The following is a 14,415-nucleotide window of genomic DNA, read 5'->3' on the forward strand; positions in this document are numbered from 1 at the left end:
AGTGTTGCAACCCAATCCGCCGATTCCTGCTTTCTCATCCAATAATCATCCCGTGAATGATGGATTGCGCCAAAATGACAAATAGTCGATTTCAACAGCAATGTAACACATATGTGTTTTAAAGAGAAGAATATCAGCGGTCAATAGCACATATGATTTGGCCGTGTCGCAATAAGTCAGTGAACAATTCAGTGTTTTGTTTTAATCATTTTTAAATTGATTGATTTATACTTTTCTCAGTTTTGTAACATTACAGTGTTGGACAGTATTTCCACATTTTTTATATGGCAGTTACTTTTATCAATTGCATATTACATATGGATTACATTCCCATTTTTATAACAAATTACCGTTATTTGCTGTTTCGGTCTTCAAAGTAGGGCCCTCCGAAACTGCCAACAGGCCTGCTCCGTTACAGAAGAAGTGCTGTGACCTCTTTCAGAGGGAACATATTGGCGAATGTTCATGACAAAACATGAGCCAGTAGAATGGAATATACAGATTGCTTGTCAACAGATGATTGTTGTTGCTATTATGTCAATTATTGTTACAGATAGACAAAAGTCAAATGCAAGTCCATGAACAAGTATCTCTTTTTAGTGGACCATAGAGCTGCCGATGTGGATTCTATCCTCATTCTATCTCCAAGTCATGCCATTCAGGCTTTCAGCCTTATTAAACATTTTGTTGTTATTGTTACCTGTCTTTTGACCTCTTTCATTTGATTGCACTTAATAGGGCACCAGTTATTAACAAATACATGTTTTTATTTAGGAGAGTAGGAAACTGAGATCAAATGGAATTCAGTTCAACACCAACCCCACAGCCAGTCGATTGGTGTGTGTGAGGGGGGTGGGGTGTAGTCTATACACATTTACATTTACATTTATTCATTTGGCAGACGCTTTTATCCAAAGCGACTTACAAAAGAGGAAGAACATCAGCGAATCATCTTAGGGAGACAGTGGTACAAAAAGTGCCATATTACAAAGTTTCACTATCATCATAATAGTATACAAAACAGATTTAAGTGCAACAAGAAATGTAAATATATATATATATATTTATTTATTTTTTTTTTTTTTATTGACCGGTTAAGTGCTTTTGGAAAAGATGTGTTTTTAGCCGTTTTTTGAAGATAGAGAGTGAGTTAGCTTCCGGATTGAGTTGGGAAGGTCATTCCACCACCGTGGTATGATGAAACTGAAAGTCGGGAAAGTGTTTTGGTGCCTCTTTGTTTTGAGTGCGACAAGGCGGCGTTCCTTAGCCGACCGCAGGCTTCTGGTGGGAGCGTAGCTCTGCATAAATGTTTTAAGGTATGCTGGAGCAGACCCAGTGACTGTTTTATATGCCAGCATCAGGGCCTTGAATTTAAAACGGGCATGAACCGGCAGCCAGTGGAGAGAGACAAAGAGTGGTGTAACATGTGCTCTCTTAGGTTCATTAAAGACCAGGCGTGCTGCTGCATTCTGGATCATTTGGAGAGGTCTAATAGCACATGCAGGAAGGCCTGCAATGAGAGCGTTACAGTAGTCCAGTCTAGTTATGACAAGGGACTGAGCGAGCAGTTGTGTGGCATGTACAGAGAGGAAGGGTCTTATCTTCCTGATATTGTAGAGTGTAAATCTACAAGATCTTGCAGTTTTTGAAATGTGGTCTGTGAAATTTAGCTCATCATCAATGGTTACCCCTAGATTTCTGACCGTTTTGGAAGGCGAAACTGTAGTTGGACCCAGCTGCACGGTGATGTTGTGTTCAACAGCAGGGTTGGCTGGAAAGACAAGGAGTTCTGTCTTGGCAGGGTTGAGTTGAAGGTGGTGTTCCTTCATCCAGGCAGAGATGTCTGCCAGACAGGCAGCGATTCGAGCGGTCACTGTGGTGTCGTTGGGCTGGAAAGACAAGTAGAGTTGCGTGTCATCAGCGTAGCAGTGGTAAGAGAAACCATGTGACTGGATGATGGGTCCCAGTGATGTTGTGTATATGGAGAAGAGAAGTGGCCCAAGCACTGATCCCTGAGGTACCCCAGTAAGTAACTGGTGTGGCTTGGATACTTCCCCTCTCCATGCTACCTCAAAGGACCTTTCTGAGAGATAAGAGTTGAACCAGTCAAGCACAGTTCCAGTGATACCCAGTTTAGAGAGGGTGGAGAGTAGGATCTGATGGTTGACTGTGTCAAAGGCAGCAGAAAGGTCCAGCAAAATCAGAACGGATGATCTCGATTCAGCTCTCGCCAGTCTCAGCGACTTCGATGACAGACAGCAGGGCAGTCTCAGTGGAGTGTCCACTTTTGAAGCCCGACTGATTGTCATCCAGCAGCTTGTTCTGTGAGAGATAGGCGGAGATCTGATTGAAAACTGCCCTTTCAAGTGTTTTTGCCATGAATGGGATGAGAGAGACTGGTCTGTAGTGTTCTATCTGTGTGGGGTTAAGTGCAGGTTTTTTCAGCAGTGGGGTTACTCGAGCCTGCTTAAATGTAGTGGGAAAAGTGCCTGCAAGAAGGGATGTGTTAATTATGTGTGTAAGTGCGGTAGGATGGGCGGAGAGATGGCCTGGAGAAGGTGTGATGGAATGGGGTCAAGGGAACAGGTTGTGGGGTGGTTGGAGAGGAGGAGTTTAGAGACCTCAGTGTCAGTTAAAGGAGAGAACATAGGGAAAGAAGGGTTGCATACAGGAGCCAGGTGTTTGACAGGGTGTGGTGCTGTGAATGTATTGCTGATGGCTGTAACCTTATCAGTAAAAAATGTGGCGAATATATCTGCTGTCAGTGATGTGTCAGGTGGTGGAGGGGAGGGCAGAGAAGTGTGTTAAATGTTCTAAACAAGCTACGAGTGTCTGTGGTGCTGTTGATTTTGGTCTGGTAATATGAAGTTTTTGCAGTTTTAGCGTTATTTGAAAAAGTTGCGAGCAGAAGCTGATATTTACCTAGATCAGCTGGATCTTTAGATTTCTGCCATCTCCTCTCAGCTGCCCTGAGAACAGTCCGATGTTCACGAAGGATGTCAGACAGCCAGGGGCTGGGTGGTGTAGTCCGTGCTGGTCTAGAGGAGAGAGGACAGATGTTGTCTAGACAGGTTGTTAAAGTAGAGCTAAGTGTGTCTGTGGCAGTGTTCACATCAAGCATGGAAAATACATTTATTGTGGGAAGAGAGGCAGAGACATCAGTGGAAAGGCGAGAGGGTGAGAGGGAGCGGAGGTTACGGTGAAAGGAAACCAAAGGTGGGGTCGGTTTTACAATGGATGGGAGAATCATGTTGAATTGAACAAAGTAGTGATCAGAAACATGTAAAGGTGTAACAAGAATATTAGAGGTGGTACAGTTACGTGTAAAAATGAGGTCCAGCTGGTTGCCCGACCTGTGAGTTGCTGTGGTGTGTAGTCTTTCCAAGTCAAATGAGGCCAGAAGAGTATTCAGTTCAATGGCCTGGGGTTTGTCCTGGTGTATGTTGAAATCACCAAGAACCACAAGTGGCCTGCCATCCTCTGGCAAGGAGGACAGCAGGACATCCAATTCCTCAAGAAAGCTTGTCAGCTGACCTGGGGGCGATAGATGACAACAACATGTAATTTTGTGGGTTGCATTGTAGTAATGGCATGGAATTCAAAAGATGTATTGTTACATAGTGAAGCATGTGGTGAAAAAGTCCAGTTATTATGAATGAGCAAACCTGTTCCCCCACCCCTACCAGTATGTCGAGGGGTGTGGGAGAAGGAGAAGTTGTTAGAGAGAGCAGCAGGTGTTGCTGTATCCTCAGGGCGTATCCATGTCTCTGTCAGTGCCAGGATGCTGAGGGTGGACTGCGTGGCGAAAGCTGGAATGAAGGCAGCTTTGTTCACAGCAGACTGGCAGTTCCAGAGTCCCACTGAGAACGAGAGTGGAGCAGGTGTTGAAGTGCAAAGCAGCCGTAGGTTGTGTGGGTTGCGTTTTGTCTTGCATCTGTATCTTGTGAGCGGTCTACAACAGATAACAGGGATGTGCTTGAAGGCATGTGTTATTAGTGAACTAGACATGTTAGTATGTATGTATAAGTAAAATAATAAAAGAGATAGAATAGAAAAATACTTAAGTGCTTTGGTGAGTGGAGCCTTGTCGGTGTCCTTGCTCGGTGGACTCGCACAGGTAGACTTCGCTGGTCTTTACCCAAGTAGGTCTTCACACGAGGGCCACCACTTCGCTGCCGCTTCAGCGTCAGCATTAAGTCCAATAAATAACAACTTTTACGAGCCGTTCAGTGGAAAAAAGCAGCCACGCCTTAATGCTACTTATCACAACAAAGCTAGTCACGTGGTCACCGAAACCGAAACTCAGGGTTGCTGCGGGAACAAACGCAACTTCTGTACAGCGCAAATCAATTATGCTGCACTTAGCAATAAATAATACTCTGAAACCAGTGAAGCACTGTTTGCAGACACTAAAACGACGAAAGTTTTACACACACACACAGGATAACCAACCCGAAGTCTAAGCAAATCTAGCAACGAATCCTACGTGACAAGTTTAAACAAGTTTAGCAATTCTATCAGCGAATACTATGGGACAAGTCAACACAAATATAGCGCGCACACACCAAACACACGTCTAAGCGACCCGCGTTAAAGACAGTAAACAAACAGCACCTGATCTAGCAATGAATACCACTATAACAACGTTAAAAACAATGAAATAAACACACTTACATACAACTGCAGACTCCTGTAGATAGATCGCTTCTCCTCCAATCAGATATAGAAGTTACCATTGATATGCTAAGCGGAGTCCACCTGGAAGTGTGAGGAGAGGTCTCGGTAGGGCCAGACTGGGGAGCACCCAATCACGGCCCGCATCACTACCAAGAATATTAGAAGAATTAACCAGTCAGGCGCGTCACTGGTTGCAACGAAGAATTGATCAATCACAGCCAGAACCGCTACTTGGATTCTTGGAGGAATTGACCAATCACGGCCAGAACCGCTACTTGGATTCTTACAGGAATTGACCAATCACGGCCAGAACCTCTACTTGGATTCTTCGAGGAATTGACCAATCACGGCCAGATACGCTACTTGGATTCTTCGAGGAATTGACCAATCACGGCCAGAACCGCTACTTGGATTCTTGGAGGAATTGACCAATCATGGCCAGAACCGCTACTTGGATTCTTGGAGGAATTGACCAATCACGGCCAGAACTGCTACTTGGATTCTTCGAAAAATTGACCAATCACGGCCAGAACCGCTACTTGGATTCTTGGAGAAATTGACCAATCACGGCTATAATTTATTTAACTACTTTACGATAATCACGTTTCAAATGTGCGATTTAGATACATACAGCAACACAAATTGTGACGTACAAAATCAAAAATGTATTGTCAGAAGTGGGATTTGCTTTTTATTTAAAGTTGTATATTTTTTTATGATCCTTCTTGTAGTATATATTAGGATTTAATGCATTAGCTGTAAATTTACTGAGATATATTTGCACTATACCAACAGTTATTAATATCTTATTATTATGTACTTTTGCACTCACATTATTGTTAATAAGATTGCTTGAATATGCACTAGCATTTGGCCGTCCTAACATGCTGTGCAATGCAAGTTGTTAATTTATATAATGACTTTACGATAATCACGTTTCAAATGTGCGCTTAAGATTCATACAGCAACATTGTGACATAGAAGATTATTACTGTTTGCCAGAAGTGGGATTCGAACCCACGTCTCCAGGGGAGACTGCGACCTGAACGCAGAGCCTTAGACCGCTCGGCCATCCTGACATATAGACCCGGTGCTTGTAGTGTTGCAACCCAATCCGCCGATTCCTGCTTTCTCATCCAATGATCTTCTCCAGGACAAATAGCCGATTTGCAATGTAACAAATATTTTATTTTCAAATCTTATTTTAATCTATATATATATATTATCTTACACAGTTTAATTCAAATATACAGGTTTGTAAGTATTAGTGCTCACATTAGTATTATTGTTTTATTTGCCCTTATATTTACAATATACTTACAGTTGTGATCACTCATTTGCACTTTTATATTATTATTTTTACAAGTAACATTTATTTCATGCTGTTGATTATCTAAGTAATACCTAGTATATATTAGGATTTGATGCATTTGCTGTAAATATGTACAAACTTTAAAAAGTTGTTTTGTCTCTTACATGTTAGTATATCATGTGTGTTATATTATTAAGCTATATTTGCATATTTGCACAGTTAGTTTACGACATAATAATCACGTTTCAAATGTGCGCTTTAGATTCATACAGCAACATTGTGACATAGAAAATTATTACTGTTTGTCAGAAGCGGGATTCGAACCCACGCCTCCAGGGGAGACTGCGACCTGAACGCAGCGCCTTAGACCGCTCGGCCATCGTGACATTCACACCAGATGCTTGTAGTGCTGCAACCCAATCCGCCGATTCCTGCTTTCTCATCCAATAATCATCCCGTGAATGATGGATTGCGCCAAAAGGACAAATAGCCGATTTCAACAGCAATGTAACACATATGTTTTTTAAAGAGAAGAATATCAGCGGTCAATAGCACATATGATTTGGCCGTGTTGCAATTAAGTCAGTGAACAATTCAGTGTTTTGTTTTAATCATTTTTAAATTGATTGATTCATACTTTTCTCAGTTTTGTAACATTACAGTGTTGGACAGTATTTACACATTTTTTATATGGCAGTTACTTTTATCAATTGCATATTACATATGGATTACATTCCCATTTTTATAACAAATTACCATTATTTGCTGTTTCGGTCTTCAAAGTAGGGCCCTCCGAAACTGCCAACAGGCCTGCTCCATTGCAGAAGAAGTGCTGTGACCTCTTTCAGAGGGAACATATTGGCGAACGTTCATGACAAAACATGAGCCAGTAGAATGGAATATAGAGATTGCTTGTCAACAGATGATTGTTGTTGCTATTATGTCAATTATTGTTAGAGATAGACAAAAGTCAAATGCAAGTCCATGAACAAGTATCTCTTTTTAGTGGACCATAGAGCTGCCGATGTGGATTCTATCCTCCCAAGTCATGCCATTCAGGCTTTCAGCCTTATTAAACATTTTGTTGTTATTGTTACCTGTCTTTTGACCTCTTTCATTTGATTGCACTAAATAGGGCACCAGTTATAAACAAATACATGTTTTTATTTAGGAGAGTAGGAAACTAAGATCAAATGGAATTCAGTTCAACACCAACCCCACAGCCAGTCGATTGGTGTGTGTGAGGGGGTGGGGGTAGTCTATACACCAATCAGATATAGAAGTTACCATTGATATGCTAAGCGGAGTCCACCTGGAAGTGTGAGGAGAGGTCTCGGTAGGGCCAGACTGGGGAGCACCCAATCACGGCCCGCATCACTACCAAGAATATTAGAAGTATTAACCAATCAGGCGCGTGTCACTGGTTTCAACAAGGAATTGACCAATCACGGCCAGAACCGCTACTTGGATTCTTCAAGGAATTGACCAATCACGGCCAGCACCGCTACTTGGTTTCTTTGAGGAATTGACCAATCACAGCCAGAACCGCTACTTGGATTCTTCAAGGAATTGACAAATTACACAACACCACTGTTGCTAATGGTGACTAGATTTTAGATTATTGTCACAAATCATTTGAGATGCAGTCTGGAGCCCTGCGAGGTTAGTTACGTTGATATCATGAACTGTTTATGATTTGATATGACATCCAACAACTGGATGCTGTTGGTCTCCATCTGCATCACTTGTTTCGGTAGTTTTTACACTGATTCTTGGAGCCCGTCTTGTGGCAATCAGAATCATCATGTTTTGATTATTGGAGGGGTTTTACCTCCTCCCCACCCCCCACGGAAACTACACCCTTGACTGTAATTGAACATCGCCCCAGGCAAGCGATTTCCTACATACAGGTAGTTTAATGTCTCTCATATCACTCTGCGCTCGCTCTCTTTTTGCACAATATAATAATTGCATGTCCGTTTATTTATTGGTTGTCCGTTCATTATTGGTGAGCAGCCATGTGTTAAGCAGTAAACCAAATTTGTACTTCCCTCTAGAGGTCAACGATAGTGGATTTTGCTGATGGTGGAAATGGATGATTAATTGTTTTTAAAATCGATTTATAGAGTGTTAAAGCACATTCACGTATAGTCACGTTTTTTCTTTGCATGCCCTCACTTTAATTTAAAACACTTGATTAGCTCATCAAAACATGCATTGAAGTGAGGACAAAAATATGGATGAATATTGTCAATGGCTGAACAACATAAATGGAACTATGGGAATTATGTTGTGACTAAACAAAATCCAAAATAAACAAAGCTGTGTTATATTTTAGCATCTTCAAAGTAGTCACCCTTTGTCTAGAATTTGCAGACATGAACTCTTGACATTTAAACCTATCGTCAACTATCAGCAGAGATTTTTGGCAATAACCGATAGCTCAAAAAAGCAACTATCGGCACCGATTCATTGGTAAAGCCCATATATATTGGTCTACCACTCAGGTTGATTTTCTTATAATGACTGTCTGCCTGTACATTATCCCTTACATGTTTTTATTCTTAACGCAGATGAATGGAGAAACGTGGAACCAGAACAATCTCGGCTGCTCTGTAGCTCTCCAGCAGAACACAGAACTTCAACTTTGACTCAGGCGTCGGGTTCGGGTTCTGCGAGAAGCGCTCCTTCCAACAGCACCACCACTGGAGATACTGATTCAGCCCTCATATTTCCCTGCACCGAGTGTGGAAAGTAAGCTACATTCTGAGTCAAAGCAGGAACATCTCGATACAGTTATGAAATATAGTGGTTGTGTTCTGATTCATGATACGTCTCATTTCATAGGGTGTTTCTAAAGGCTAAGAGTCGAAATGCCCATATGAAGACACATCGTCAGCAGGAAGACAAGAAGTTGATGCAGTTTCCCAGGGTTCCTCAACAAGACACCAATAAAGCAACATATAAGCCTTCATTCTTTACCTTGTGATGGTATTGCAGAAGTTAAAAGATTACCTTTAAATGATGTGGAGTCTGTCCAGGAAATTGATTGCCATCTGAAGAAACTTACATTTACGTTTATGCATTTGGCAGACGCTTTTATCCAAAGCTGACTTACAGTGCACTTATTACAGGGACAATCCCACCAGAGCAACTTGGATTAAGTGTCTTGCTCAAGTACACGATGGTGGTGGCTGTGGGGTCAAACCAGCAACCTTCTGATTACCAGTTATGTGCTTTAGTCCACTACGCACCACCACTCCAACTTCCTGACCTACATAGTCTACTGTTTAATATTAACGATATAACCAAATGTATATTGGTGTAAAAAGCACATAATGCTTTTTTCTGCTTTGCATCTTCAACATCTGTGCATTATTTGACTTTGTATCATATTTCACTTTTAATAAACCACCAGGATGCTCAGTGATTATCAAACACTTTCCCATTCACAATTATTACATCAGACTTATAATTATGGATGCTCGTTACACTTAATATCCATACATCAATACAAGAAAAACATTTATGTTCACTGTCTGGTGGACATGACCCTAAACCAGCCTATTGATTCTAGACTTCCTTAAGACCATCTGATTGACTGGTCAATTTGGAAAATATGTAGTTTGCACATCCCTATACTGCATACTATACAAGTTTTTAAGCATGTTACATGACCACTACAATTTTTGAATGTGCACAGTATAAATGCTGTATATAGTCAGTACAAGTACTATGCTCTTATGCAAAAATAAAGTATACAAATTGTGAAAAAGACACTCTACGGTAAAACAGAAATGATGTAAGAGTATAACACATCTTTCATTCTCTTTGAGGAATACAATATATAATGTGCTTTGTTTAATCTGCTTACCTGAACCTTCTTGTACACATCTGATTTCTTTTGTCATTTAACTGTCCAATTTATTATTATTTTGTCTTTTTCAACACATTATTCGGATTGATTAGCAAACACTCAGATTCTCAGATTCTCAAACTATGTCTAAAGACTGCAAACTGAAAATGTGCACTTCAGATACAGCAACATAAAATGTAATTGATCTATGTGCGCAAAAGAATATCATGCTTGTGAAATAGTGGCCAGCTGATAGATATAGCTGATAGCCTCCTTGTTAGTGCCTACAGATGCTGGTTCGAGTCCCGCACGGAGCGTGTAGAACAGGGGCGTCACAATGGTGCCGTGACCTGGATGGGAGTGAGTGTAACGGTGGCCAGCTGATAGATAGTTGTGCAATATGTATAAACCTCACTCTCCTAACTTAAAGAGGTGCACTAACGAATGATACTAGAGGCTGTGCCTATGTCCCATGCTGGAGACACCTGTTCAAGTCCTGTACAGAGCAGGTAGAACCGGAGTGTCACACTTGTCAGAAGTGGGATTTGATCAAACACCGTCAGGGGACACTGAGATCTGAACACACCTGCAACAGGTGCGTCTAGTTCTTCCGTTCAATCCGTTTACGCCAATTCCTTCTTTCTCAGCCAATGGTCATCCCGTGAACGATGGATTACACCAATCGTGAGGACCACGATGCGCAACCAGTGATGTATCTGCCTTGGGCAGCATTGCCACAGGTAAATAGCATCACCGATATATTATCTTGGATCAAATAGCCGATTTCAACAACAATGTAAAAAATCTTTTTTAAAGAAGAATATCAGCGTCAATAGCACATATGATTTGGCTGTATGCAATTAGTCAGTGAACAATTCACTGTTTTGTTTTAATCTGTTTTGGCTATTTTTAAGCCCAAGTCATGCCATCCAGGCTTTCGGCCTTGTTAAAATTGTTAAGTTATTGTTGGTCTGTCTTTTGACCTCTTTCATTTGATTGCACTAAATAGGGCACCAGTTATAAACAAATACATGTTTTTATTTAGGAGAGTAGGAAACTAAGATCAAATGGAATTCAGTTCAACACCAACCCCACAGCCAGTCGATTGGTGTGTGTGAGGGGGGTGGGGGGTAGTCTATACACCAATCAGATATAGAAGTTACCATTGATATGCTAAGCGGAGTCCACCTGGAAGTGTGAGGAGAGGTCTCGGTAGGGCCAGACTGGGGAGCACCCAATCACGGCCCGCATCACTACCAGAGAATATTAGAAGTATTAACCAATCAGGCGCGTGTCACTGGTTGCAACAAGGAATTGACCAATCAGGCCAGAACCTCTACTTGGATACTTGGAGGAATTGACCAATCACGGCCAGAACCTCTACTTGGATTCTTGGAGGAATTGACCAATCACGGCCAGAACCTCTACTTGGATTCTTGGAGGAATTGACCAATCACGGCCAGAACCTCTACTTGGATTCTTGGAGGAATTGACCAATCACGGCCAGAACCTCTACTTGGATTCTTGGAGGAATTGACCAATCACGGCCAGAACCTCTACTTGGATTCTTGGAGGAATTGACCAATCACGGCCAGAACCTCTACTTGGATTCTTGGAGGAATTGACCAATCACGGCCAGAAACTCTACTTGGATTCTTGGAGGAATTGACCAATCACGGCCAGAACCTCTACTTGGATTCTTGGAGGAATTGACCAATCACGGCCAGAACCTCTACTTGGATTCTAGGAGAAATTGACCAATCACGGCTATAATTTATTTAACTACTTTACGATAATCACGTTTCAAATGTGCGATTTAGATACATACAGCAACACAGATTGTGACCTACAAAATCAAAAATGTATTGTCAGAAGTGGGATTTGCTTTTTATTTAAAGTTGTATATTTTTTTATGATCCTTCTTGTAGTATATATTAGGATTTAATGCATTAGCTGTAAATTTACTGAGATATATTTGCACTATACCAACAGTTATTAGTATCTTATTATAATGTACTTTTGCACTCACATTATTGTTAATAAGATTGCTTGAATATGCACTAGCATTTGGCCGTCCTAACATGCTGTGCAATGCAAGTTGTTAATTTATATAATGACTTTACGATAATCACGTTTCAAATGTGCGCTTTAGATTCATACAGCAACATTGTGACATAGAAAATTATTACTGTTTGTCAGAAGTGGGATTCGAACCCACGCCTCCAGGGGAGACTGCGACCTGAACGCAGCGCCTTAGACCGCTCGGCCATCCTGACATATAGACCCGGTGCTTGTAGTGCTGCAACCCAATCCGCCGATTCCTGCTTTCTCATCCAATGATCTTCTCCAGGACAAATAGCCGATTTGCAATGTAACAAATATTTTATTTTCAAATCTTATTTTTTAATCTATATAATATATATCATCTTACACAGTTTAATTCAAATATACAGGTTTGTAAGTATTAGTGCTCACATTAGTATTATTGTTTTATTTGCCCTTATATTTACAATATACTTACAGTTGTGATCACTCATTTGCACTTTTATATTATTATTTTTACAAGTAACATTTATTTCATGCTGTTGATTATCTAAGTAATACCTAGTATATATTAGGATTTTATGCATTTGCTGTAAATATGTACAAACTTTAAAAAGTTGTTTTGTATCTTACAGGTTAGTATATCATGTGTGTTATATTATTAAGCTATATTTGCACTATGCCAACAGTTAGTTTACGACATAATAATCACGTTTCAAATGTGCGCTTTAGATTCATACAGTAACACAGATTGTGACATAGCAAATTTTTACTGTTTGTCAGAAGTGGGATTCGAACCCACGCCTCCAGGGGAGACTGCGACCTGAACGCAGCGCCTTAGACCGCTCGGCCATCCTGACATATACACCCGGTGCTTGTAGTGTTGCAACCCAATCCGCCGATTCCTGCTTTCTCATCCAATAATCATCCCGTGAATGATGGATTGCGCCAAAAGGACAAATAGCCGATTTCAACAGCAATGTAACACATATGTTTTTTAAAGAGAAGAATATCAGCGGTCAATAGCACATATGATTTGGCCGTGTCGCAATTAAGTCAGTGAACAATTCAGTGTTTTGTTTTAATCATTTTTAAATTGATTGATTCATACTTTTCTCAGTTTTGTAACATTACAGTGTTGGACAGTATTTACACATTTTTTATATGGCAGTTACTTTTATCAATTGCATATTACATATGGATTACATTCCCATTTTTATAACAAATTACCGTTATTTGCTGTTTCGGTCTTCAAAGTAGGGCCCTCCGAAACTGCCAACAGGCCTGCTCCATTGCAGAAGAAGTGCTGTGACCTCTTTCAGAGGGAACATATTGGCGAACGTTCATGACAAAACATGAGCCAGTAGAATGGAATATAGAGATTGCTTGTCAACAGATGATTGTTGTTGCTATTATGTCAATTATTGTTAGAGATAGACAAAAGTCAAATGCAAGTCCATGAACAAGTATCTCTTTTTAGTGGACCATAGAGCTGCCGATGTGGATTCTATCCTCCCAAGTCATGCCATTCAGGCTTTCAGCCTTATTAAACATTTTGTTGTTATTGTTACCTGTCTTTTGACCTCTTTCATTTGATTGCACTAAATAGGGCACCAGTTATAAACAAATACATGTTTTTATTTAGGAGAGTAGGAAACTAAGATCAAATGGAATTCAGTTCAACACCAACCCCACAGCCAGTCGATTGGTGTGTGTGAGGGGGTGGGGGTAGTCTATACACCAATCAGATATAGAAGTTACCATTGATATGCTAAGCGGAGTCCACCTGGAAGTGTGAGGAGAGGTCTCGGTAGGGCCAGACTGGGAGCACCCAATCACGGCCCGCATCACTACCAAGAATATTAGAAGTATTAACCAATCAGGCGCGTGTCACTGGTTGCAACGAAGAATTGACCAATCACAGCCAGAACCTCTACTTGGCTTCTTCGAGGATTTGACCAATCACGCCAGATACGCTACTTGGATTCTTCGAGGAATTGACCAATCACGGCCAGAACCGCTACTTGGATTCTTGGAGAAATTGACCAATCACGGCCAGAACCTCTACTTGGATTCTTGGAGGAATTGACCAATCACGGCCAGAACCTCTACTTGGATTCTTACAGGAATTGACCAATCACGGCCAGAACCTCTACTTGGCTTCTTGGAGGAATTGACCAATCACGGCCAGAACCGCTACTTGGATTCTTGGAGGAATTGACCAATCACGGCTATAATTTGTTTAACTACTTTACGATAATCACGTTTCAAATGTGCGATTTAGATACATACAGCAACACAGATTGTGACGTACAAAATCAAAAATGTATTGTCAGAAGTGGGATTTGCTTTTTATTTAAAGTTGTATATTTTTTTATGATTCTTCTTGTAGTATATATTAGGATTTAATGCATTTGCTGTAAATATATACAACCTTTAATTTTTTTTGTCTCTTACAGATAAGTATCTCTTATGTTTTACATTATTGAGATATATTTGCACTATACACTGTCAGAAAAAAGAGTAC

General features: G+C 40.8%; 1 protein-coding gene, 1 long non-coding RNA gene and 4 other non-coding genes across 6 annotated transcripts in view; 1 reads left to right on the plus strand and 5 right to left on the minus strand.

The window, feature by feature from the left end:
- Positions 1-9,006, plus strand: part of LOC127662926 (transcriptional-regulating factor 1-like) — a 52,690-nt gene extending 43,684 nt beyond the window's left edge. The window contains exon 15 of the mRNA XM_052154329.1: positions 8,837-9,006. Within this exon, the coding sequence (XP_052010289.1) occupies positions 8,837-8,978 (142 nt within the window). The 3' untranslated portion in view covers positions 8,979-9,006. The remainder of the gene's footprint in view (positions 1-8,836) is intronic.
- Positions 2,950-3,753, minus strand: LOC127662927 (uncharacterized). Its single transcript, XR_007972935.1, has 3 exons — positions 3,666-3,753; positions 3,354-3,534; positions 2,950-3,038 (listed from the first exon to the last, which is right to left on the minus strand). It is a non-coding gene; the product is annotated as an uncharacterized LOC127662927 (long non-coding RNA).
- Positions 5,674-5,756, minus strand: trnal-cag (transfer RNA leucine (anticodon CAG)). The gene has a single exon. It is a non-coding gene; the product is annotated as a tRNA-Leu (tRNA).
- trnal-cag (transfer RNA leucine (anticodon CAG)) lies at positions 6,293-6,375 on the minus strand. The gene has a single exon. It is a non-coding gene; the product is annotated as a tRNA-Leu (tRNA).
- A 3,032-nt stretch (positions 9,007-12,038) lies between the features above and the next one.
- On the minus strand, positions 12,039-12,121 carry trnal-cag (transfer RNA leucine (anticodon CAG)). Its single transcript has one exon. It is a non-coding gene; the product is annotated as a tRNA-Leu (tRNA).
- A 544-nt stretch (positions 12,122-12,665) lies between these two features.
- trnal-cag (transfer RNA leucine (anticodon CAG)) lies at positions 12,666-12,748 on the minus strand. Its single transcript has one exon. It is a non-coding gene; the product is annotated as a tRNA-Leu (tRNA).
- Between the last annotated feature and the right edge of the window lie 1,667 nt (positions 12,749-14,415).

This window comes from Xyrauchen texanus, chromosome 22, assembly GCF_025860055.1.
Source record: "Xyrauchen texanus isolate HMW12.3.18 chromosome 22, RBS_HiC_50CHRs, whole genome shotgun sequence".
Classification (NCBI taxonomy): domain Eukaryota; kingdom Metazoa; phylum Chordata; class Actinopteri; order Cypriniformes; family Catostomidae; genus Xyrauchen; species Xyrauchen texanus.